Genomic DNA, 25,300 nt, shown 5'->3' with positions numbered 1-25,300 from the left:
TATCTCCTCCATCTCCTGCCTCCTTCCTCATATCTCTAACATGTTTAAGTGCTGCCTTAATCTGGCATGTTGCCTTGTGAGAGTCAGTTATTGGAACTAACAAGTCACACCCACTAAACTGGATGTATAAAAGAGATGATAGTGGTGATTCCCATCAATGAAACTCCTCAATCTCTTCAGCAGAGGTAAGAGAAATGATTTTTTGAAATGATTTAAGTCTGCAATGATTTGACTGCAAAAGATCAATAAGAAAAGAGAAATTTAATAGGAGTCATTATAATAACCTTTTTTATTCTAATTGATTCTATGCACTCAAGCTGATTTAGTGACAGTTAACATTATCATTGCTGACAGACTGATTAATGTTATTCTGTCCCTACCAGGATTCTTCAACTTTCTAGGTTGAAAATGGTCAAGTACGAAGTAACAGTTTTCACCACCAACTGCGCCTTAGCCGCCACCACTAACAATGTCTACATTAAGCTGGTGGGCACAGAAGGAGAGAGCAATCGCAGCTGGCTTAATGGCTTCAAAGGGTCTCGGGCCCTCATCAAAGGAGAAGTAAGTTTAGAGTATCCCTCTTAAGTTAAAACTCATAGCACACTCTTACATTTACTACATTTCAGGCAAGTTGTAAGGCCATCATGTTGTGCTTTATTCTATCAAATCCACTTTATCTCCACCTCATGGATAAATGTTTTCAAACTGTGTCTGTCATTACCCCAGGTTGCACATTTCACTGTCAGCTGCCCCAAATCTCTTGGAACATTGTTCCTGATAGAGCTAGACACGCAGAATTTCCTATTGTTCCAAGACTCTTGGTACCCCTCTAAAGTGGAGGTGAGATCCCCTGAAAGAGAGACATACTGGTTTCCTGTCCACTGCTGGATCACTGACCGTGAGGTGCACCGCTTCAGAGAGGGAAAAGGTTCGTGAAAATTAGCCTGTCCTACATCTTGTGTGCTATTTACTGAACACAGAAGAAGAACAAAGACAAGTCCCGCAAGCCAGTGGTGGATCTAAGATTTTTCGAAATTTGGGGCCATGAAGGGGCCACAGGGATCTCAGGGTGCTAATAGAGAACAGACAAATGCAAACATCTTATATAGGAGCACTAAGGCTGTTGTCTGAGTCAATTCAGACTGGTTCTGCCTAGGCGCAGTTTTGGAACAGGATCTGAATAACATAATAAGTCACCAGACGGTTAATAAGTCATCTAAAAGTGGAAAGAGGTCAGTAATCTAACAAAAGGTTCAGACTACAAACAAACAATTTATTTTCCCACCACACCCACATTTTTATTTCACATATATAAAGCTATAAACATGCAAGTAAGGAAAATGTCTTCCTAAAAATATGGAAAACACTTCTTGACAAGTGGTTGACAATTCAACGGGAGTGAACCAACTCTTATGTATTCTTTTTGCTCTTTCCAATTTAACATTTACCAAATGCAGAATATTAATTAACCCTCTTGTATACTGTTCTATTGTAATTATGTTCCTCAATCCTTGTCCATAGCTTTAAAAGGACATTTCTTAATTTTGCCTCTGTCGCCACTGTGTAATGTATACATATTCCATCGTAAAAAAAACAATAAATAAGACTTTACTTTTTTTTTTTAATATTATAATGTAAGTGACCACTCCCTTTACGCCGCCCCTGGAGCTGCACCTGCCATAAGAAAGAGTTTATTCCTGCCAACATACTGTTATGTTTCAAAAACATTATCCTTGTTGTGCTTCCTCTTTTAAGCTGTGATAGCCTTTGAAGAAACCCACACTCTTGCCAAGTATGCCAGGGAGCAGGAGCTCATTGGTAAAAAAAAAGACTACTGGTAAGAGATCAGAGCTTGTAAAATTATTAGCATTGTATACCTCAAAGCTAACATGCACCCAAACCGCCTTCACCTTTTTTTATTTTTTAAATGCATTACAGTACAACATGTAGTGCCCAAATGTAATATTGAATACTGGTCAAGTATTATATGCTTTCACACTCTAAATTAATACTGTTAACAGTTCGTTACTCCCCTCTGTTTTCTCTAGCTGGGAAGGGTTGAAAGAAGGACTACCTCACTGCATTAAGGGGAAAAGTCCTCTTTCTCTGCCTCCTGGGGTTATGTTCTCCTTCACAAAGCAGACAGAGTTTGTTTGGACTGCAGCAATTGGGTAAAGTCCTAAAATTCCCACAGATATGTATTAATTAACCATTAAGCTGCTGTTTATCAAATTACCAAATACTTTACAATAAAGTTACTTGTTTTTCATTTTCTAGGGAGATTGAGCTGCAACTGAAAGGACTGGAAAAACGCGACGAGCCATGGACTGACATTGATGCGATTGATCGGGTGTTCCGCTGCAAGACGACTGAAGTATCCGGTACTGTGCTATCATGATAGATGAATCGGATACTTGATATTGTATCCATAATAGTATATAATCAACTGTATTCATTCAGATAATTAACAGTGCACCATTATACTATTTTCGCTCCCTCTCTCCTTCCTCTCTGGCCTCATCTGTTTTATCAGCCCTCCCTTCATCTGTCTCTTTCTCACTCATGCATCCTATCTCTGCCACAGACACTCTCCTCTCTACTCTGTCCTCCTCTCTTGATTCTCTCTGTCCTCTTACTTCACGACAGGTGCGCAAGTCCTCCCCAGCTCCGTGGTTGTCTGACTCGGTGCGCACCGACAGAGCCACTATGCGAGCATCAGAAATGAAATGGTGAAAATCTAAACACCCTGATGACCCGTTCACTTATCAATCTCTTGTCTCCTCCTTCTCTGCCTCTATTTCTGCAGCCAAAAGCTCTTTTTAAACTAAAATACAATCCTCATTTTCGAACCCTAAAAACTCTTCATCTCTTCCAACCTCCTTGACCCCCAGTCCCCCTCCCACCAAGTCACTTTGTCCACTTTTTTACAAAAAAGATAGATGACAAACGCTCCCCTTTCTCCAACCCACCTTCTATAATTACCTTTCCATCAACTTCATCTTCATCTTCATCCTCTTCTCTTTCCTCTTTCACCCCCCTGTCTCCCAATCAAGTTCTTACCCTGGTAACCTCCACCCGCCAAACCACCTGACCCCTTGACCCCATCCCCTCTCACATTCTCTAGTCTATTTCTTCCTTTTCTCACCCATCTCATTAACACTTCCCTGTCAACTGGCTGTTTCCCTAACTCTCTTGAGGAGGCAAGAGTAAACCCTCCTCTGAAGAAACCCTCCCTCAACCCGTCTGAAGTAAACAACTACAGACCTGTCTCTCTTCTCTCCTTTCTTTCCAAAGCATTAGAATGTGCTATCCTTATGCAGATCTCCTCCTATCTTCACCAGAACAACCTTCTTGATCCTCACTAGTCTGGTTTCAAGGCAAGCCACTCAACTGAGACTGCCTCTGAGCAACTGCTGGAGCAGCCTCTCTCTCTCCTCTGTTCTCATCCTTCTAGACCTTTCTGCTGCACTTGACACAGTGAACCACCAGATCCTTATATCCTCCCTTCAGGATCTGGGTGTCTCAGGCTCTGCTATCTCCCTGCTCTCATCCTACCTCAAAGACCGCACTTACCGGGTAACTTGGAGAGGATCTGTGTCAGAAGCTTGTCCTCTCACAACTGGGGTCCCTCAAGGTTCCGTCCTGGGTCCTCTCCTCTTCTCTCTGTACACCTACTCTCTCAGCTCTGTCATTCACTCACATGGCTTTTCCTACCACAGCTACCCAGATGACACCCAACTAATTCTCTCTTTTCCCCAATCTGAAACACAGGTAGCAGCATGAATCTCTGCCTGTCTGACTGACTTCTCTCAGTGGATGTCCGCACATCACCTGAAAATTAACCTTGACAGGCTGAGCTACTTTTCCTTGCAGGGAAAGGCTCTCCCACACATGACCTTACGATTACATTGACAACTCCATGGTAGCCCCCACCCAGACTGCTAGGAACCTGGGTGTGATTCTCGACAGTCAACTCTCCCTTACTGCAAACATTGCTACAACAACCCACTTGTGTAGATACATGCTGCACAACATCAGGAGAATACGTCCCCTTCTCACTCAGAAGGCAGTACAGGTTCTGGTCCAGGCTCTTGTCATCTCAGGCCTAGACTATTGCAACTCCCTCCTGGCTGGTCTACCTGCTAGTGCGATCCGACCTCTGCAGCTCATCCAGAATGCAGCAGCTTGACTGGTCTTAAACCTTCCTGAGTTCACTCACTCTCTTTGCTCCTCCGTTACCTTCACTGGTTACCAGTGGCTGCCCGTATCCGTTTCAAGAAACTAGTACTTGCATACCGTGCTTTGAATGGATCGGGTCCAGTCTACATCCAGGACATGGTCAAACCTTCCACCCAAGCCCGTCCACTCCGCTCTGCGTCTGCCAATCGGCTTGATGCTCCCTCACTGCGAGCTAGCCACTCAACAAAATCATGACTGTTTGCTGTCCTGGCTCTCAAAAGTTGAAGTAAGCTCCCAATTGACATCAGGACAGCAGAAAATATATGCATCTGCAGATTAAAGAAACATCTCTTCTGACTACACTTTGGTTAAAAAATAAAAATTCTCTTTAGTTGCACTTATATGGAACCTACATGTAGCACTTGTAGTTTGGCTTTTTTGAAGCAATTTTACTCACTTGGTTCTTGTTGTTCTGGGTTGTCAGGTTGACAAAGATGGCTTCTATCGCTCCTCTTTTAAACCAAATGTCTTCTCTGGCCAAAATACGTACATTACCATCCTAAACGGTGTCCCTTATCCTTGAGGGCTGAGGAACTGGCTATTTCTCTATTAGCATCTTTACTTAGTTTATTATTGGAAAAAAGTTGACAGAGAAGGAAATGTATATGCGTCAGAGAAACATCTAAACATGCCAGCGACAAGCTGCACAGTCTGTAAAGACTTACTGGTGGAGCCTGATAATAAGGAATTACAATAGTCTGTAACAGATTGTTCTGTTTTTTTCCTAGAATATGTCCAGGAACAATGGCAGGAGGATGAATTCTTTGCCTCCCAGTATCTAAATGGTGTCAACCCCATAATGATCAGACGCTGCAAAGTACTGCCAGAAAACTTTCCAGTCACTAATGACATGGTCTTCCTCCATGGTCAGGGTAGCTTGACGGAAGAAATAGAGGTGACCGTCTCATACTGACTGCAAATTTCTTCATATCTAATTTATCTTTGTGATAAAACCATGTTTTAACCCCAATTGTCCAATGATTTTTTCAACCTCAATATAATTTCAAACAGAGAGGCAACATATTCCTTTGTGACTACAAGCGTTTGGATGGAGTGACACCAAACACCATCAATGGGAAGAAGCAGTACTTGATGGCCCCCCTCGTCCTGTTCCACAAAAGACAGGGCAAGTTGATGCCAATTGCTATTCAGGTGAGTTAAGCTCTCAAACATGGCGCATACACAAGCTGTAAGTTTGATCCAGGCAGCTATCACTCAAAGGATAGAGAAGCATCTAATTTTCTAAAAATGTCTTCAAGCAAAACAATGGAAACTTCATCTGCAGCAGCTGGAATGAATTATTTCTGTCTGTGTTGGATTAAATTGATTCAATTAACCATGCCCCTCTATCTTGTACTGTAGCTGAAGCAAACCCCCGCGGATGACAATCCAATCTTTTTTCCCACTGACTCTGCGTATGACTGGATGATGGCCAAGATCTTTGTGAGAAGTGCAGATTTCCAAGAACATCAACTCAACGTTCACCTGCTGCGCACTCACCTGCTGGCTGAAGTTTTCGCAGTGTCACTTCTGCGCAATGTGCCCATGGTGCATCCACTGTACAAGGTAACAGAATCTATCAACAGAAGTTAACGAACCATTGTGTATTAGTGTTTTATATAAAGTGCCAGTATTTCACAATGCTAAATGGCAAGGAAGCATTAAGATTTCTGTTTTTGACAAATGATGATGTTAATAACAGTGTCCACTTTCTCCCAGCTCCTTGTACCTCACACTCGCTACACTCTGCAAATCAACATCTTGGCTCGACTTGCTCTAATTTCTGAGAAAGGAGTATTCACAGAGGTACAAAAAGACCACCAGGCTCTGAAGACCTACAATTACACAGCAATTTGTTTTCTGTCATGTCTTTTCACTATATTCCCTTCATATTTGACTGTTTCCTAGTTTGCAGCCTCTGGGGGAGAGGCCATGTTCACAATCATGAAGAGATCACTGTCCTCAATGACCTACAAGTCCCTCTGTATACCAGACGACGTTGATGAGCGTGGGGTTAGGGACATACCAAACTACTACTACAAGGATGATGGACTCATGCTCTGGGATATCATCTTCAAGTATGACAGACATTTTTCATTTTGCATTATCTCACAAGCAGGGAAAAACTGTTTCTAATACCTGGTATAATTATTTGCTGGATCACATGCTTTCTTCAACTGAAGTGATGGTAATGAGGACAGATTAGCTGGCCAGCACAAAGGCAACACATCTGTGTCAATGAGATTGCCCCGCTAACAGAGAGCACCAATCCTCACAGGAATGTAACCTGAAAATACAAATAAATGATTTGAGGGTAAATTATATTCGATGTTATTCAAAGTGCTAGTATTTTTCTGATCTGACATTATCTACACTTCACTGCAGCTGTATTAGCCAGTATACTGTAAATATGAGTCAACAAATTTACTGTATAGACATCAGCAATACTGAGGATACTATACATATTGTTTACGCAAAGACAATTTGCAGTCAAAGTAAGTGATCATGCTCAACATCATGTGTCCTCCCTTTTTTTACCAACAGTTTATTATCTGAAATTATTCCCATTAGCTATATACACTGTAGATTAGCCAAAATGTTGTATGGACCTAAAACACCAACAAAAAGTATCACTGTTTGTGTTTTGTATGGAGAAACGTTTGACTCGTGTGATAATAGAAACTAGTCAGACTGTAAACAGTGTTCGGCGAATGTAAGATGGAGTCTTGGTCCAAATATCTGCCAGAGGATTATTCATCGTGAGACTATTGCTGATGGGCTCCGACCTTGTGCAATTCCCTCAAAACCACATCTGCTTGTGCTTAAACAAAAGAGATGCAACATGTTCATTATTGTAAGTTGTCCATTGTGTTTCCCCCTGCATCCAGTTTTCATGCTAAGCTAAGTCACTTTGCTGTAGTGCCACAATTAATCAATTTTCTCATCTAAATATTGGCAAGAAAGTTAATAAGTATATTTTGTCTGGTTACTGTTTCAAACATCATGCTAACTTCCATGAATAAAAACAGTCGCTAACATTATCTATTAAAGGGATGGCAATCAAATTATCTCACCAAAGAGCCTCTTACTACTATAGTGTGTATAAAAATGTGTATTTCAAGGAGGAATGTGTTTTACAGTACTTTTCCACATTTGTCCAAGGTTTGTGAAGGAAGTACTCAGCTACTACTACAAGACTGACGACGTGGTTGTGAAGGACTCTGAGCTGCAGGACTGGATTCAGGACATTTTTGAACATGGATTCCTTTCTCAAGAACAAACAGGTGCCAAATACCAAAAAATACCATCAATCATAGATCAAACTTCATCTGGTCATTTTAACCTTAGACAAGTTCATCTTTTAGTAATGCAATTGATGCTCTGTTCTCAGGAATTCCACAGAAACTTTCCACCGTGGCTGAGCTGATCAAGTTTGTCACCATGGTGATCTTCACCTGCTCAGGCCAGCACTCAGCTGTGAACAGTGGACAGGTGAATCCTTTAATAAACCGGGATGATCAATTGTAATGGTGCTGAGTGGTTAAGGTGGATGGACATGGATGAATGAATTCTGGTCAAATAGGTGATATCTGACCTTTACAACAACCTTGGAAGTAAACAAAAAATTATAGTGTTTATATCATAACATTTGGTAATAAGCACAAATAATGAAAAGTATTGAGCCAAAAAGTAAAAATAAGAATAATTTAGATTGTTATATGAAAACTTAGAGGGTCACCAAAGTAATTGTAATTCATCCTGAAACAATAATGTCTCGTCCAAATTCATTGGCAATCCAGCAGAGCATTGTGTGGAGACATTTCTCTCAAAACCACCGGACATCATGGTGCTGCTGGAGGAAAGGTCAAGGGATCACGAAAGTGATAAGTGCTTATCCTCTTGGAACTAAGTAGTGGAACGACTGATCAAGAGACTGACATCCCCACAGCCAAGCCACAAGCGTTCCTGAAAACTGCTTTTAATTTTTCATATGGTCTCAGTGCTACTGCTTCAAAAAGTATTAACCAGTTATCATTTCTTCATTGTAGTATGACTATGGTGCCTGGATGCCCAACACTCCCATCTCCCTGCAGCGTCGTCCGCCAACAACAAAGGGACCAAAAGAAGACATTATGATGCAGACTTTGCCTGACATCGGCACCACACTTAAGGGCATGTCCACCATGTGGCTGCTCACTAAGGACTCTTCTGACTTTGTAAGTATGCAAGACTTCATGAAATATTATATACATCATACCATTAGTACATTAATCATATAATCATACCTTTTTTTTTTTTTTCACCGATCAGGTCCTGCTTGGCCAGTACCCGGAGCAATATTTCACTGAGGGTTTTCCCCGCAAACAGATAAAGAGCTTCCAGCGAGATCTTCGCCTGTTGAGTGTTGTCATCAAAAACAGAAACGAAACTCTGAGTCTGCCGTACACGTACTTGGATCCAGCCAACTTTGAAAATAGTGTTGCCATTTAAACACTTAAATGAGCGACCTCCTCAGCTGTTGGCCTATTTCAGCGTCACATTAATGAAAAAGGAAAGAACTTCTATATTCTGTATTTTTCAATCTTACTATATGCTGCTCTGTGACTTATATACAACTCTTCAATCAAACTACAAACTCTGGTGAAAAATTACTGTTTTAAATCTTTTTCCTCATCCTAAATATAATTGATATAGAAAAGGGATATACAGCAATTTATCAAAGAAATAAACATTAACATATAATAATAATAATAATAACATACAATATAAAATCTAAGATGTGAAGCTGTTTTATTGTTTTCTGACTCGACATAAAAATTCATAAATTTGATAACAATCTAGAACGTGTATTACAGCGTCTGTGTTGAGGTTTGCATGTGAGCCAGTCATCTAAAGAGCTTCATTGCTGAATTAATCAAGTCACTTTTGTGAGAAACAATGTAAATGGGAAATAATGAAAGTTGATTTACTGTTGTTTTCTTTCCTTTTTGAAGTGTTACTAAAAAAAGAAAACAACTTTCTTTCAAGCTTTTTTTCAATGTGTTTTAGGGATAAAAACAATCATGATGGTTTATATGAATATAAAATTCATGTGGCTTATTTACTAATCACAGCAAAGGCCTCAATAAAGACAATACAAAACAACATCTTGATACATTGTCTCTTTTCATTGTTCTTATATTGACAGATGGATCCTTTGGTTGTAATGTGTAGTTTTACATTGTGAATTTCTACACTCGTATTTCTGAGCGACCGTCAGTACACTGTACTAAGATGGGGACCCAAAAGCAGACGCCACCAGACAAGACATTAGTCATCAACATCAATCTATTCTCAGAATTCTGGTGCTGGTCAATTAATCAACCAATTAAACAATTGGACTGGGTGGGTTTTTACTTGAAGCCCCCACAAGGAGTTTTTAACTCATTATGAAACAGTCTTATTTAAATATTGCTGCCTCTTTATGACCTACAACAGCAGATGAGACAATCAGGGAGAAAAATGGCTTTTCCTATAAACTATTTTCAACATCTGTGGCAATGATTTACGACAGTCAAAAGCCGGTGTTTAGGCAGAAAAGAGAGGAAACAGAAGCAGGGGAAGCTAACCGGATGACGTGCTAGGCTATAGGCTATGTTCGTATTCATATTCGAATTGAAACGGTGTCATTTACACCATATTTTAAGCCTATAATTCCACTGGAAGTGGCTAAGCTAGCGGACGTAGCCACACAATGGTGTGTCAGAGGCTCCATGAACGCACCTCATAGGAAGATATCGGTGAATATTTAGGCTAAAAATGTGGTGTAATGACGCCGTTTGGAGTCGAATGTGAATGTTGGGACTTGTGGACACTTGGATAACACCGCACAAGTAGTGTGGAGGGATGTTATGTTTTTTGTGTATCTTTTCATATGTCTGAAGTAGAAGTCATCAGTTCCTTTGAATGTATTGGATTGTTTATATGATATATATAAAATATATGTTTATTACTGACAGTGAGGATTTGGATGTTTTATCTAATCTGCTCATTTATTCAGAATACTCCATCTACTTTTTTTCTGCAGTGGAAACAGAATCCGCAGAAGAGTTGATAAGGTTTTGGATGACGTGCAAAGAGAAGTAACTGCAGGGCATTGTTACCAGGTTTACAGCCAACCTTACTTTCAGTGCAATGGCCTGTTGGATTGTATTCATCCGATAAGCAAAGACAATCAAAGCCAGTAAAATAAAGCTCAGCTTGTGTGTATGATAACACACAAACACCTCCTGACCTAATGGGGTCTTAACAACTCATGGAGTTGTTTTAATCAGGGATTGTGGTCAAAAGATTTGGAGTCTTCACTATTGTCCTCTGGTCACAATTCCACCATATCAGCCGATCAGTATTTAAATGTTGTCCACCCTTGTTTACCGTTGCACTACTGTATTGTACAGTTTACCTCTATTTGCATATAGTAGTTATGTTAATTTTGCTAATCTCTTGTGGTCTGTAGTTAATTGTATGTCTACTTGTGTAAGTACACTGAGTGAAAGTCCATCCAACAGTCTGGGGGTAGTTTAAGGAAGGACAAAATATATTACCTCACCTATGCTCCCAGTTTTCTCTGAGAGTCCGTTCTGACATCACACGTCATGCGGAAAGTCTCATTTTAATTATTGACAGAATTATTTTCTACATTATTTTGTAAAGGCTATGAGTGAATGAGATAATTAAAGTTATTTGCTCAAAACACACATATCATGTTTCCTCCACAAAAACAGGGACTGACCCAATTCTGTTTCTTTGAAAGCTGATTTTAGAGAATTACTTAATGCCATTGTCTGGTCCCCGTTCAGGAAAGAATCTGATAACAGAAGTCCCAAAAAGCAAACATTTACATTTCTTACTCATGTTACTCATGTTTCACGATTTCTTAAATGTCAGTGTTTATCAGTCAGATAAAATATTTCAGCCTCTTGTCTCCTCCATCTCCTTCCTCCTTCCTCATATACAGTATAACATGTTTAAGTGCTGCCTTATTCTGTCATAGTTTCACATTCCTGTAGTTTTTCCTGGTGCATGTTGCCTTGTGAGAGTTAGTTATTTGAACTAACAAGTCACACCCACTAAACTGGATGTATAAATGAGACGATAGTGGTGATTCCCATCAACGAAACTCCTCAATCTCTTCAGCAGAGGTAAGAGAAATGATTTTTTGAAATGATTTAAGTCTGCAATGATTTGACTGCAAAAGATCAATAAGAAAAGACAAATGTAATAGGAGTCATTATAATAACCTTTTTTATTCTAATTGATTCTATGCACTCAAGCTGATTTAGTGACAGTTAACATTATCATTGCTGACAGACTGATTAATGTTATTCTGTCCCTACCAGGATTCTTCAACTTTCCAGGGTGAAAATGGTCAAGTACGAAGTAACAGTTTACACCACCAACTGTGCCTTAGCTGGCACCACTAACAATGTCTACATTAAGCTGGTGGGCACAGAAAGGGAGAGCAATCGCAGCAGGCTCAATAGCGTCAAAGGGTCTCGGGCCCTCATCAAAGGAGACGTAAGTTTGGAGTATCCCTCTTAAGTTAAAACTCATAGCACACTCTTACATTTACTACATTTCAGGCAAGTTGTAAGGCCATCATGTTGTGCTTTATTCTGTCAAATCCACTTTATCTCCACCTCATGGATAAATGTTTTCAAACTGTCATTACCCCAGGTTGCACATTTCACTGTCAGCTGCCGCAAATCCCTTGGAACATTGTTCCTGATAGAGCTAGACAAGCAGCATTTCCTAGTCTTCCAAAACTCTTGGTACCCCTCTAAAGTGGAGGTGAGATCCCCTGAAGGAGACACATACTGCTTTCCTGTCCACCGCTGGATCACTGACCGTGAGGTGCACCTCTTCAGAGAGGGAAAAGGTTTGTGAAAATTAGCTTGTCCTACATCTTGTGTGCTATTTACTGAACACAGAAGAAGAACAAAGACAAGTCCCGCAAGCCAGTGGTGGATCTAAGATTTTTCTAAATTTGGGGCCATGAACGGGCCACAGGGATCTCAGGGTGCTAATAGAGAACAGTCAAATGCAAACATCTTATATAGGAGCACTAAGGCTGTTGTCTGAGCCAATTCAGACTGGTTCTGCCTAGGCGCAGGTTTGAGACAGGATCTGAATATCATAATAAGTCACCAGACGCTTAATAAGTCATCTAAACGCGGAAAGACTTCAGTTCATAAGTAATCTAACAAAAAATTTACTTTTCCACCACACCCACATTTCATTTCACGTATATAAAGGTATAAACATGCAAATAAGGAAAATGTCTACCTAAAAATATGGAAAACACTTTTTGACAAGTGGTTGACAATTCAACGGAAGTGAACCGACTTGTATGTATTCTTTTTGCTCTTTCCAATTTAACATTTACCAAATTACCAGACTATTACTTAATGTTCTTGTATTCTGTTCTCTTGTAATTGTGTTCCTCAATCCTTGTCCATTGCTTTAAAATAATATTTCTTAATTTTGCCTCTGTTGCCACTGTGTAATGTATACATATTCCATCGTAAACAAATGTTAGAATATTACAATATGGTAATTATAATACAAGTCTCCGCTCCCTTAACGCCGCCCCTGGAGCTGCACCTGCCATAAGCTAGAGTTTATTCCTGCCAACATACTGTTATGTTTAAAAAAAAATTAACCTTGTTGTGCTTCCTCTTTTAAGCTGTGAAAGCCTTTGAAGAAACCCACACTCTTGCCAAGTATGCCAGGGAGCAGGAGCTCATTGGTCGAAAGAAAGACTACTGGTAAGAGATTTTTTTTAAAATGCATTACAGTACAACATGCGGTGCCAAAATGTAATATTAAATACTGGTCAAGTATCATATGCTTCAACACTCTAAATTAAAAATGTTAATATTGGTTACTCCCCTCTGTTTTCTCTAGCTGGGAAGAGTTGAAAGGACTACCGCACTGCATTAAGGAAAAAAGTCCTCTTTCTCTGCCTCATGAGGTTAGGTTCTCCTACACCAAGGATATAGAGTTTGTTTGGACTGCAGCAATTGGGTAAAGTCCTAAAAATTCCCACAGATATGTATTAATTAACCATTAGGCTGCCTGTTTATCAAATACTTTACAATAAAGTTACTTGTTTTTCATTTTCTAGGCAGGTTGAGCTGCACCTGAAAGGACTGGAAAAACGCAACAAGCCATGGACTGACATTGATGCGTTTGAACGGGTGTTCCGCTGCAAGACGACTGATATATCAGGTATTGTAATGATAGATGAATCGGATACTTGATATTGTATCCATAATAGTATATAGTCAACTGTATTCATTCAGATAATTAACAGTCCCCCATTATACTATTTTCGCTCCCTCTCTCCTTCCTCTCTGGCCTCATCTGTTTTATCAGCCCTCCCTTCATCTGTCTCTTTCTCACTCATGCATCCTATCTCTGCCACAGACACTCTCCTCTCTACTCTGTCCTCCTCTCTTGATTCTCTCTGTCCTCTTACTTCACGACAGGTGCGCAAGTCCTCCCCAGCTCCGTGGTTGTCTGACTCGGTGCGCACCGACAGAGCCACTATGCGAGCATCAGAAATGAAATGGTGAAAATCTAAACACCCTGATGACTCGTTCACTTATCAATCTCTTCTCTCCTCCTTCTCTGCCTCTATTTCTGCAGCCAAAAGCTCTTTTTAAACTAAAATACAATCCTCATTTTCGAACCCCAAAAAACTCTTCTTCATCTTTTCCAACCTCCTTGACCCCCCCAGTCCCCCTCCTCCTTCCACCCTTTGACCAAGTTTATTTGTCATCTTTTTTACAAAAAAGATAGATGACAAACGCTCCCCTTTCTCCAACCCACCTTCTATAATTACCTTTCCATCAACTTCATCTTCATCTTCATCCCCTTCTCTTTCCTCTTTCACCCACCTGTCTCCCAATCAAGTTCTTACCCTGGTAACCTCCGCCCGCCAAACCACCTGACCCCTTGACCCCATCCCCTCTCACATTCTCCAGTCTATTTCTTCCTTTTCTCACCCATCTCATTAACACTTCCCTGTCAACTGGCTGTTTCCCTAACTCTCTTGAGGAGGCAAGAGTAAACCCTCCTCTGAAGAAACCCTCCCTCAACCCGTCTGAAGTAAACAACTACAAACCTGTCTCTCTTCTCTCCTTTCTTTCCAAAGCATTAGAATGTGCTATCCTTATGCAACTCTCCTCTTATCTTCACCAGAACAACCTTCTTGATCCTCACTAGTCTGGTTTCAAGGCAAGCCACTCAACTGAGACTGCCTCTGAGCAACTGCTGGAGCAGCCTCTCTCTCTCCTCTGTTCTCATCCTTCTAGACCTTTCTGCTGCACTTGACACAGTGAACCACCAGATCCTTATTTCCTCGCTTCAGGATCTGGGTGTCTCAGGCTCTGCTCTCTCCCTGCTCTCATCCTACCTCAAAGACTGCACTGACCGGGTAACTTGGAGAGGATCTGTGTCAGAAGCTTGTCCTCTCACAACTGGGGTCCCTCAAGGTTCCGTCCTGGGTCCTCTCCTCTTCTCTCTGTACACCTACTCTCTCAGCTCTGTCATTCACTCACATGGCTTTTCCTACCACAGCTACCCAGATGACACCCAACTAATTCTCTCTTTTCCCAAATCTGAAACACAGGTAGCAGCATGAATCTCTGCCTGTCTGACTGACTTCTCACAGTGGATGTCCGCACATCACCTGAAAATTAACCTTGACAGGCTGAGCTACTTTTCCTTGCAGGGAAAGGCTCTCCCACACATGACCTTACGATTACATTGACAACTCCATGGTAGCCCCCACCCAGACTGCTAGGAACCTGGGTGTGATTCTCGACAGTCAACTCTCCCTTACTGCAAACATTGCTACAACAACCCACTTGTGTAGATACATGCTGCACAACATCAGGAGAATACGTCCCCTTCTCACTCAGAAGGCAGTACAGGTTCTGGTCCAGGCTCTTGTCATCTCAGGCTATTGCAACTCCCTCCTGGCTGGTCTACCTGCTAGTGCCATCCGACCTCTGCAGCTCATCCAGAATGCAGCAGCTTGACTGGTCTTAAACCTTCCTGAGTTCACTCACTCTCTTCGCTCCTCCGTTACCTTCACTGGTTACCAGTGGCTGCCCGTATCCATTTCAAGAAACTAGTACTTGCATACCGTGCTTTGAATGGATCGGGTCCAGTCTACATCCAGGACATGGTCAAACCTTCCACCCAAGCCTGTCCACTCCGCTCTGCGTCTGCCAATCGGCTTGATGCTCCCTCACTGCGAGCAAGCCACTCAACAAAATCATGATTGTTTGCTGTCCTTTGCTATTTCTCTATTAGCATCTTTACTTTGTTTATTATTGGAAAAAAAGATGTCAAAGAAGGAAATGTATATGCGTCAGAGAAAGATCTAAACAAACCAGCGACAAGCTGCACAGTCTGTAAAGACTAACTGGTGGAGCCTGATAATAAGGAATTACAATAGTCTGTGTAACAGATTGTTCTGTTTTTTTCCTAGAATATGTCGAGGAACAATGGCAGGAGGATGAATTCTTTGCCTACCAGTATCTAAATGGTGTCAACCCCATAATGATCAGACGCTGCAAAGTACTGCCAAAAAACTTTCCTGTCACTAATGACATGGTCTTCCTCCATGGTCATGGTAGCTTGACGGAAGAAATAGAGGTGACCGTCTCATACTGACTGCAAATTTCTTCACATCTAATTTTTCTCTGTGATAAAACCATGTTTTGACCCGATCGTCCGATGATTTTTTCAACCTCAATATAATTTCAAACAGAGAGGCAACATATTCCTTTGTGACTACAAGCGTTTGGATGGAGTGACACCAAACACCATCAATGGGAAGAAGCAGTACTTGATGGCCCCCCTCGTCCTGCTCCACAAAACACAGGACAAGTTGATGCCAATTGCTATTCAGGTGAGTTAAGCTCTCAAACATGGCGCATACACAAGCTGTAAGTTTGAGTATTGATCCAGGCAGCTATCACTCAAAAGGATAGAGAAGCATCTAATTTGCTAAAAATGTCTTCAAGCAAAACAATGGAAACTTCATCTGCAGCAGCTGGAATGAATTATTTGAATCTGTGTTGGATTAAATTGATTCAATTAACCATGCCCCTCTATCTTGTCCTGTAGCTGAAGCAAACCCCCGCAGATGACAATCCAATCTTTTTTCCCACTGACTCTGCGTATGACTGGATGATGGCCAAGATCTTTGTGAGAAGTGCAGATTTCCAAGAACATGAACTCAACGTTCACCTGCTGCGCACTCACATGCTGGCTGAAGTTTTCGCAGTGTCACTTCTGCGCAATGTGCCCATGGTGCATCCACTGTACAAGGTAACAGAATCTATCCACCGAAGTTAAAGAACCATTGTGTATTAGTGTTTTATATAAAGTGCCAGTATTTCACAATGCTAAATGGCAAGGAGGCATTAAGATTTCTGTTTTTGACAAACGATGATGTTAATAACAGAGTGTCCTCTTTCTCCCAGCTCCTTGTACCTCACACTCGCTACACTCTGCAAATCAACATCCTTGCTCGACTTGCTCTAATTTCTGAGAAAGGAGTATTCACAGAGGTACAAAAAGACCACCACGCTGTGAAGACCTACAATTACACAGCTATTTGTTTTCTGTCATGTCTTTTCACTATATTCCCTTCATATTTGACTGTTTCCTAGTTTGCAGCCTCTGGAGGAGAGGCCATGTTCACAATCCTGAAGAGATCACTGTCCTCAATGACCTACAAGTCCCTCTGTATACCAGACGACGTTGATGAGCGTGGGGTTAGGGACATACCAAACTACTACTACAAGGATGATGGACTCATGCTTTGGGATATCATCTTCAGGTATGACAGATTATTCGTCGTGAGACTATTGCTGATTGGCTCTGACCTTGTGTAATTCCCTCAAAACCACATCTGCTTGTGCGTAAACAAAAGAGATGCAGCATGTTCATTATTGTAAGTTGTCCATTGTGTTTCCCCCTGCATCCAGTTTTCATGCTAAGCTAAGTCACTTTGCTGTAGTGCCACAATTAATCAATTTTCTCATCTAAATATTGGCAAGAAAGTTAATAAGTATATTTTGTCTGGTTACTGTTTCAAACATCATGCTAACTTTCCATGAATAAAAACAGTCGCTAACATTATCTATTAAAGGGATGGCAATCAAATTATCTCACCAAAGAGCCTCTTACTACTATAGTGTGTATAAAAATTTGTATTTCAAGGAGGAATGTGTTTTACAGTACTTTTCCACATTTGTCCAAGGTTTGTGGAGGGAGTACTCAGCTACTACTACAAGACTGACGACGTGGTTGTGAAGGACTCTGAGCTGCAGGACTGGATTCAGGACATTTTTGAACATGGATTCCTTTCTCAAGAACAAACAGGTGCCAAATACCAAAAAATACCATCAATCATAGATCAAACTTCATCTGGTCATTTTAACATTAGACAAGTTCATCTTTTAGTAATGCAATTGATGCTCTGTTCTCAGGAATTCCACAGAAACTTTCCACCGTGGATGAGCTGATCAAGTTTGTCACCATGGTGATCTTCACCTGCTCATGCCAGCACTCAGCTGTGAACAGTGGACAGGTGAATCCTTTAATAACCCGGGATGATCAATTGTAATGGTGCTGAGTGGTTAAGGTGGATGGACATGGATGAATGAATTCCGGTCAAATAGGTGATATCTGACCTTTACAACAACCTTGAGCATAAACATAAAATGATTTTATTTATATCATAACATTTGGTAATAAGTAGTGGTGCACCGATGTATCGGCCGTATATCGGTAGCGGCCGATATTCGCCTCGTTTACTGCTATCGGCGTATCGGTAATAAACTTGACTTTCACCGATAACATTGGCCGATATTCATTGGTATGTTTTCTGCAGCCTGCCAATCTGGCATCCAGATTATGGTACACTGACGCCGGGTTTACACCGGGCGCTGAAGCGCCGCGCAGCGCAGCGCCAAGGAAAGCCAGGCGCCTCCCATCCACCCCAGTTAAACCTTTGTGCGGTTCACATGGGCTGCGATGCACCGCGCCGCGCCAGCGCCCTTCACCGATAGTTTCGGCGTGCGAGCGTATCACGCCAGGAAACAGACTGAAAAATGATTTTAAACGATATAAATGACATATTTGATATGATATAAATGATCAAATATGCATCCCATACTTTGTATTCCCCTTCTGGAGTTTTAATTTTCCCAATTTTCCCAATCACATAATTAAATGTCCCCCTCTGCCCATCCACTACAGCCACACAAGCAGTCATATAGATAAAAAGAGAGAGAGGGGGGGGCTAAAGGCTTGCTTGGAGAATACGTCATTTACCCCGACACCCGACATTGAACGGGTTACATACAACAACAAGCGGAGAATCACGGGCTGACCGACGCGGAGAAATGCGGGTCCGGTGTGAACAGCCAGGCGGCTGCGCGCTTGAGAATAACGCTGCGCGGCGCGGGGCGGCGCTTCAGCGCCCGGTGTAAACCCGGCGTTACACACCAAGAAGGCCACATGCAAGTAATAAACAAATATCGGTATCGGTATCGGCCAAGAATTTCCATATCGGTGCATCCCTAGTAATAAGCACAAATATTAAAAAGAAGTGAGCAAAAAAGTAAAAATAAGAATAGTTTAGATTGTTATATGAAAACTTAGAGGGTAACCAAAGTAATTGTAATTCATCCTGAAACAATAATGTCTCGTCCAAATTCATTGGCAATCCAGCAGAGCATTGTTTGGAGACATTTCTCTCAAAACCACCAGACATCATGGTGCTGCTGGAGGAAAGGTCAAGGGATCACGAAAGTGATAAGTGCTTATCCTCTTGGGTCCATGAATGTTACTACAAAGTATAATAGCAATCCTTCCAATAGTAGCTGAAATATCTATGTCTGGAACTAAGTAGTGGAACGACTGATCAAGAGACTGACATCCCCACAGCCAAGCCACAAGCGTTCCTGAAAACTGCTTTTAATTTTTCATATGGTCTCAGTGCTACTGCTTCAAAAAGTATTAACCAGTTATCATTTCTTCATTGTAGTATGACTATGGTGCCTGGATGCCCAACACTCCCATCTCCCTGCAGCGTCCTCCGCCAACAACAAAGGGAACAAAAGACCACATTATGATGCAGACTTTGCCTGACATCAGCACCACAGTTAAGGGCATGTCCACCATGTGGCTGCTCAGCAAGGACTCTTCTGACTTTGTGAGTATGCAAGACTTCATGAAATATTTTATACATCATACCATTATTACATTAATCATATAATCATACCATTTTATTTTTTTTATTCACTGAACATCAGGTCCCGCTTGGCCAGTACCCAGAGCAATATTTCACTGAGGGTTTTCCCCGCAAACAGATAAAGCGCTTCCAGCGAGATCTTCGCCTGTTGAGTGTTGTCATCAAAAACAGAAACGAAACTCTGAGTCTGCCGTACACGTACTTGGATCCAGCCAACTTTGAAAATAGTGTTGCCATTTAAACACTTAAATGAGCGACCTCCTCAGCTGTTGGCCTATTTCAGCGTCACATTAATGAAAAAGGAAAGAACTTCTATATTCTGTATTTTTCAATCTTACTATATGCTGCTCTGTGACTTATATACAACTCTTCAATCAAACTACAAACTCTGGTGAAAAATTACTGTTTTAAATCTTTTTCCTCATCCTAAATATAATTGATATAGAAAAGGGATATACAGCAATATATCAAAGAAATAAACATTAACATATAATAATAATAATAACATACAATATAAAATCTAAGATGTGAAGCTGTTTTATTGTTTTCTGACTCGACATAAAAATTCATAAATTTGATAACAATCTAGAACGTGTATTACAGCGTCTGTGTTGAGGTTTGCATGTGAGCCAGTCATCTAAAGAGCTTCATTGCTGAATTAATCAAGTCACTTTTGTGAGAAACAATGTAAATGGGAAATAATGAAAGTTGATTTACTGTTGTTTTCTTTCCTTTTTGAAGTGTTACTAAAAAAAGAAAACAACTTTCTTTCAAGCTTTTTTTCAATGTGTTTTAGGGATAAAAACAATCATGATGGTTTATATGAATATCAAATTCATGTGGCTTATTTATTATTTATTAATCACAGCAAAGGCCTCAATAAAAACAATATAAAACAACATCTTGATACATTGTGTCTTTTCATTGTTCTTATATTGACAGATGGATCCTTTGGTTGTAATGTGTGTTTTACATTGTGAATTTCTCCACTCATATTTCTGAGCGACCGTCAGTACACTGTACTAAGATGGGGACCCAAAAGCAGACGCCACCAGACAAGACATTAGTCATCAACATCAATCTATTCTCAGAATTCTGGTGCTGGTCAATTAACCAATTAAACAATAGGATTGGGTGGGTTTTTACAAGGAGTTTTTAACTCATTATGAAACAGTCTTCTTTAAATATTGCTGCCTCTTTATGACCTACAACAGCAGATGAGACAATCAGAGAGAAAAGTTGCTTCTTCTATAAACTATTATCAACGTCTGGTCGGGACAGATTACCCACGAGGTCGGAGCAACGATTCACGACAGTCAAAAGCCTGTGTTTAGGCAGAAAAGAGAGGAAACGGAAGCGGGGGATGAGAGCCGGGCTACACGCTAGGCTATAGGCTAGGCTAAAGGCTAACCCGTACTGACCAGTACTGCAGAGTCTGTTCCTCGCCAACTCTTGCAAACAAGATGGATGAATTCAGAATGAGATCTCATACAATACATTACCTCATCGCTATGCATTCTGCAAACAGCTGTTTTCTGTGGTGTGGTTTGATATTCCAGCCAACTTTAAGCCCCTATACATTAAGGGACTTGGTATTGTCTCAGGTGGGCTGTTCCATTTGCCCACAATAAGAGTAGGGATGAAGTATCTGTATAAATGTATTTAATACTCAACAATGGTTACGTTAAATCAGCTCTAATATTGTTAAAGATTGTCTTTACAGACCAATGGATTCATATTTTTCTGTACCTTTATTTTTGTATGAGTATGTTGACAAATTTGATATTTGAACCCCCCCTTGTTGCACTTTGGTAAGTTCACCCTGACCCAGAAATCACTCACTCATTCTACATTAGCAGCAGAGAGAGACGGTGGTCTAAGAAGGGGATGGAAACTGATGCAGTCCCTGTTTCATGTTATATCATCACAGTAAATACAATCTAAAGAGATCTGCAGTGTCGCAGTGTTTTCTTGGTGTTTGTCCTGACCTCACTACATGTCTGTAGATTTTCCACTCCTTCCAAAACAAACGCACATGCTGTGTGGACCGAGGTTTTTACGACAGGTGACAGTGGAAACACTACCACTTTTGTCCACAGAGGCGCCAAAATCAACAGAAATCAAAAGTTCCTTGTCGGACCTAAAAGGGAGAGTTCACCCAATGATCCAATTACCGCTATGCCGATGGAGGGGTGGGTGAAGGGTTTGACTTTTGGAGGTTCAGGGAGAAACAGCGTAACAGCCAAATCCAATACAATTTAAGTAAATGGTGACTGATTTTTCAAACGCAAAGAAAAAAAACTGAAAAAACACTAATAAATGCCTCAATACTGCTCCTGTGGTGTCATCCACGTGTCCGTACATTCAAATTCGGCTCGAAACGGCGTCATTTACACCATGTTTTTAGCCTAAATGTCCTCAGCCCAGAGCCACGTCCATGTGCTACTTCAATGTGATTTGCTGCCATCTTTGCATGTCCTCAACAAACATTTAAATAGCTTTGTGCACTTATGTGTGTGATGTCAAAATAGATATATTACTAAAGTTGCTCTGATCTACTTGTTCAGGTGCATACAAATGGATGGTAGCCAAATTGTATTTGCAATTTTAACTGCATCCACAGGCTGTGCAACTGAAATGGAACCCACAGCCTCTCTCAACTTGTCTTTGTCAGTTTGCAGGACTCTAAATTCCATGTGGCCTGATCTTCCTACATTGGAAAGCTGCTGCTGATTGAGGTTGATAAATAGCTTCACCCACTGTTCCCAGAAGATTCCTGGTTTCGATGCAAGGTTAAAGTCAAATCTGTTGAGGGAGACACCGACAACTTTCCCATTTACCGCTGGATCGCAGACAGCGAGGTTCACCTGTTCAAAGCAGGGACAGTTCTGTGGACTCTTACACTACACTGTGCATTTTGCATGTATACAAACACAGAAAGACGATTATTAATCAATCTTAGTCATCATCTTGGCAGGTCCAGTAGAGAAGGAGGTGAAGCTGAGTGAGCAGCTGTAGCAGTGAGAGCAGTGTTATGAATTCATGTATAATATTATACATTTCAGATCCTCAACCCATGAATCCTTAAAGTAAGTAACACATAAACTGTTGATTTGTCATTTCTGACACATTTATATCTTAATGTTATTGCTATATCTTTAAAGTTTGTAGATATATAGGGTAATATTTTGTCCTTATAGTACTATTCAAAAGTGCATTTCTTCATCAAGGCAGATAACTGTCTGTCTGCATCTACTGGGTGAGGTCATCAAATTTCATCAGACAGTTTCTGAAGTCCCTCGCAGAATGAATCTTTACTGAACCAGTTTCGAAGTGTGTCATGAGAAAATGTTCCATTTGGATTCTGTGGGAGTGTCCCTCACAAGCATTGTGCAGGAAAGACGAGAGGTAGTTTGATCGAAGATGAACAGGTTATGAAACACTTAAATGACTCACACTTTACATACTGTATGGCAGCTTTTGTGCAATCGATTGATAAATTCACAGTTATTTTTCGACTAGCTTTGTAATCATGAATGTGCACCAAAATGAAAAACTGTGGATTGTAACAGCAGATATGGACTTGACTGGTCTCATGGAAAATCTGCCAGAAGTCAACCGGTTAAGAACGAGGAAGGTCAGATTGTGTGAGATATGTTGTTATCTGTTAATGTCTGTTAAGGTCTGTCTGCTGCGTCAGGCACAGCAGGAGTCAGAAAGTATTGTCAGGGACCAGGAAGTGTTGTGTTTTACATATTAAAGCAACTCAGGAGTGAAGTGAGCCAAGTTCTGTGGGTTGTTTTCAAATGTAGTGGTTACACAGGTCTGACGGGGTTACTTTCCCTGCCTTCACAACACAACACTCACAGCCTGAGACTTCTATGTTGGGGATGGTGAGGCCTCCTTCATGTGAGCCTTCATGTTTCTATGTATTTCATGCTGATGTGCTGTACTGCTGAGGCAGGGAGCATCTCAAAGAGTAGCTGCCAAGTCAACCATTTTGTCCCTATATTGGGATTTTCATTTGCTCAGGCCAGGATTTGGCTGTCCATTCATAACAGATGCATCGCTATTATCTACTGTGAACTGTGATTGGACAACGAGAAAGAAATCTTACTACACAGTTTTCTTTTGTCTATCTCTTTCTGAGTATTATTTCACATTTAACTTTGACACATAACATCGAAGTAAGTTCAATACACACATACACATTCATGGACCCTGTGCTGCTGGAAAATATGGTGGCTGTGTGAACATAACTCTGACTCTCTCTGACTATAGACATGGTGTTAACTAAGAATCTTTTTCCCCCAGGGATTTGGTTCTCTCGAGTCTTTCAACTCCCCAGTGATGACTTTCCATATTTTCCTTTTACTACGATTGTCTAAAGCTCATTTTAAAAAGTTCTCATACAAACTTTGACCCTGGGCAAACTAAATGCATTTCAGAAATCTGAATGCAATATACAATTCTGCTCAACTGAAATCTGAATTTTGCACAATTATATGTTTATTACTGACAGTGAGGATTTGGATGTTTTATTTAATCTGCTCATTTATTCAGAATACTCCATCTTGTTTTTTTCTGCAGTGGAAACAGAATCCGCAGAAGAGATGATAAGGTTTTGGAAGTTTTGGATGACGTGCAAAGAGAAGTAACTGCAGGGCATTGTTACCAGGTTTACAGCCAACCTTACTTTCAGTGCAATGGCCTGTTATATTAGAGAAGAGAATAATATTGAGACGTTTACCCAGCGATGATCAAAAAAACAACAAAAAAAAGCAAAACTTTAGTATAAAGATACATCTGTGTCCACTTTAAAGCATATTGTGTGTGTGTGAAAAGACTTAAGTACTCAGGAAATATGCCATGTACAAAATATCTTCCCATATAAACAACATTCACACAAGGCACTTCATTCAGTAAGAAAAGAGAATCACAGTCCTTTCTACTACCAGAAACTGCCTGCATAGCAACAATACGAGGACAAAATATTTTCAGACTCTTGTGGTACCACAAAAGAAGGTTCAGACAAAAAGATGGGTTTTTTGGGTTTTAAAATAAGCACTTCACCGAATAGTAAAACTGTATTCATCCGATAAAGAAAGACAATCAAAGCCAGTAAAATAAACCTGAGCTCATGTGTATGAGAACACACAAACACCTCCTGACATAACGGGTCTTAACAACTCATGGAGTTGTTTTAATTAACGATTGTGGTCAAAAGATTTGGACTCTTCACTATTGTCCTCTGGTCACAATTCCACCATATCAGCATATCAGTATTTAGATGTTTTTTGTCAACCCTTGTTTTCCGTTGCACTACTGTATTGTACAGTTTACCTCTATTTGCACATAGTAGTTATTCTTATTTTGATAATCTCTTGTAGTCTGTAGTTAATTGTATGTCTATTTGTGTAAGTACACTGAGTGAAATTCCGGAAGGAAGAGGGACTGACCCAGTCTTTGAAAGCTGGTTTTAAAGAAATTACTTAATGCCATTTTCTGGTCCTGGTTCAGGAAAGAATCCGATAACAGAAGTCCCAAAAAGCGAATATTTGCATTTCTTACTCATGTTACTCATGTTTTACGATTTCTAAAATGTCTTAGTGTTTATGAGTCAGATAAAAATATTTCAGCCTCTTATCTCCTCCATCTCCTTCCTCCTTCCTCATATCTCTAACATTTTTAAGTGCTGCCTTATTCTGGCATAGTTTCACATTTCTGTTGTTCTTCCTG

General features: G+C 40.6%; 2 protein-coding genes across 2 annotated transcripts; both read left to right on the top strand.

Moving 5' to 3' along the window:
- The first annotated feature begins 390 nt into the window (after positions 1 to 390).
- On the top strand, positions 391 to 9,300 carry LOC124854466 (arachidonate 12-lipoxygenase, 12R-type-like). Its single transcript, XM_047342048.1, has 14 exons — positions 391 to 561; positions 727 to 928; positions 1,756 to 1,837; positions 2,049 to 2,171; positions 2,278 to 2,381; positions 4,968 to 5,134; positions 5,251 to 5,391; positions 5,602 to 5,805; positions 5,959 to 6,045; positions 6,148 to 6,317; positions 7,402 to 7,523; positions 7,631 to 7,731; positions 8,289 to 8,456; positions 8,551 to 9,300. Exons 1-14 carry the CDS (start codon positions 409 to 411, stop codon positions 8,728 to 8,730), a joined length of 2,004 nt encoding a protein of 667 aa, XP_047198004.1. The 5' UTR covers positions 391 to 408; the 3' UTR covers positions 8,731 to 9,300.
- Positions 9,301 to 11,390: 2,090 nt separating this feature from the next.
- Positions 11,391 to 20,016, top strand: LOC118116197 (arachidonate 12-lipoxygenase, 12R-type-like). Its single transcript, XM_047343974.1, has 15 exons — positions 11,391 to 11,420; positions 11,619 to 11,796; positions 11,956 to 12,157; positions 12,965 to 13,046; positions 13,186 to 13,305; positions 13,406 to 13,509; positions 15,782 to 15,948; positions 16,064 to 16,204; positions 16,423 to 16,626; positions 16,782 to 16,868; positions 16,971 to 17,140; positions 17,564 to 17,685; positions 17,793 to 17,893; positions 19,355 to 19,522; positions 19,623 to 20,016. Exons 2-15 carry the CDS (start codon positions 11,644 to 11,646, stop codon positions 19,800 to 19,802), a joined length of 2,001 nt encoding a protein of 666 aa, XP_047199930.1. The 5' UTR covers positions 11,391 to 11,420; positions 11,619 to 11,643; the 3' UTR covers positions 19,803 to 20,016.
- The last annotated feature ends 5,284 nt before the right edge of the window (positions 20,017 to 25,300 follow it).

The sequence above is a fragment of the Hippoglossus stenolepis genome, chromosome 2 (assembly GCF_022539355.2).
Source record: "Hippoglossus stenolepis isolate QCI-W04-F060 chromosome 2, HSTE1.2, whole genome shotgun sequence".
Classification (NCBI taxonomy): Eukaryota; Metazoa; Chordata; class Actinopteri; order Pleuronectiformes; family Pleuronectidae; genus Hippoglossus; species Hippoglossus stenolepis.
This window is presented reverse-complemented; position numbering and strand designations above follow the sequence as displayed.

Bases quoted from the DNA above. Each gene is read 5' to 3' on its own strand.
- LOC124854466 (XM_047342048.1), top strand. From the start codon at position 409: ATGGTCAAGTACGAAGTAACAGTTTTCACCACCAACTGCGCCTTAGCC. The intron at 7,524-7,630 runs GTGCCAAATACC...CTCTGTTCTCAG, and splicing joins CCTTTCTCAAGAACAAACAG to GAATTCCACAGAAACTTTCC. The intron at 7,732-8,288 runs GTGAATCCTTTA...TCTTCATTGTAG, and splicing joins CAGCTGTGAACAGTGGACAG to TATGACTATGGTGCCTGGAT.
- LOC118116197 (XM_047343974.1), top strand. From the start codon at position 11,644: ATGGTCAAGTACGAAGTAACAGTTTACACCACCAACTGTGCCTTAGCT. The intron at 13,510-15,781 runs GTATTGTAATGA...TTTTTTTCCTAG, and splicing joins CAAGACGACTGATATATCAG to AATATGTCGAGGAACAATGG. The intron at 16,627-16,781 runs GTAACAGAATCT...TCTTTCTCCCAG, and splicing joins TGGTGCATCCACTGTACAAG to CTCCTTGTACCTCACACTCG.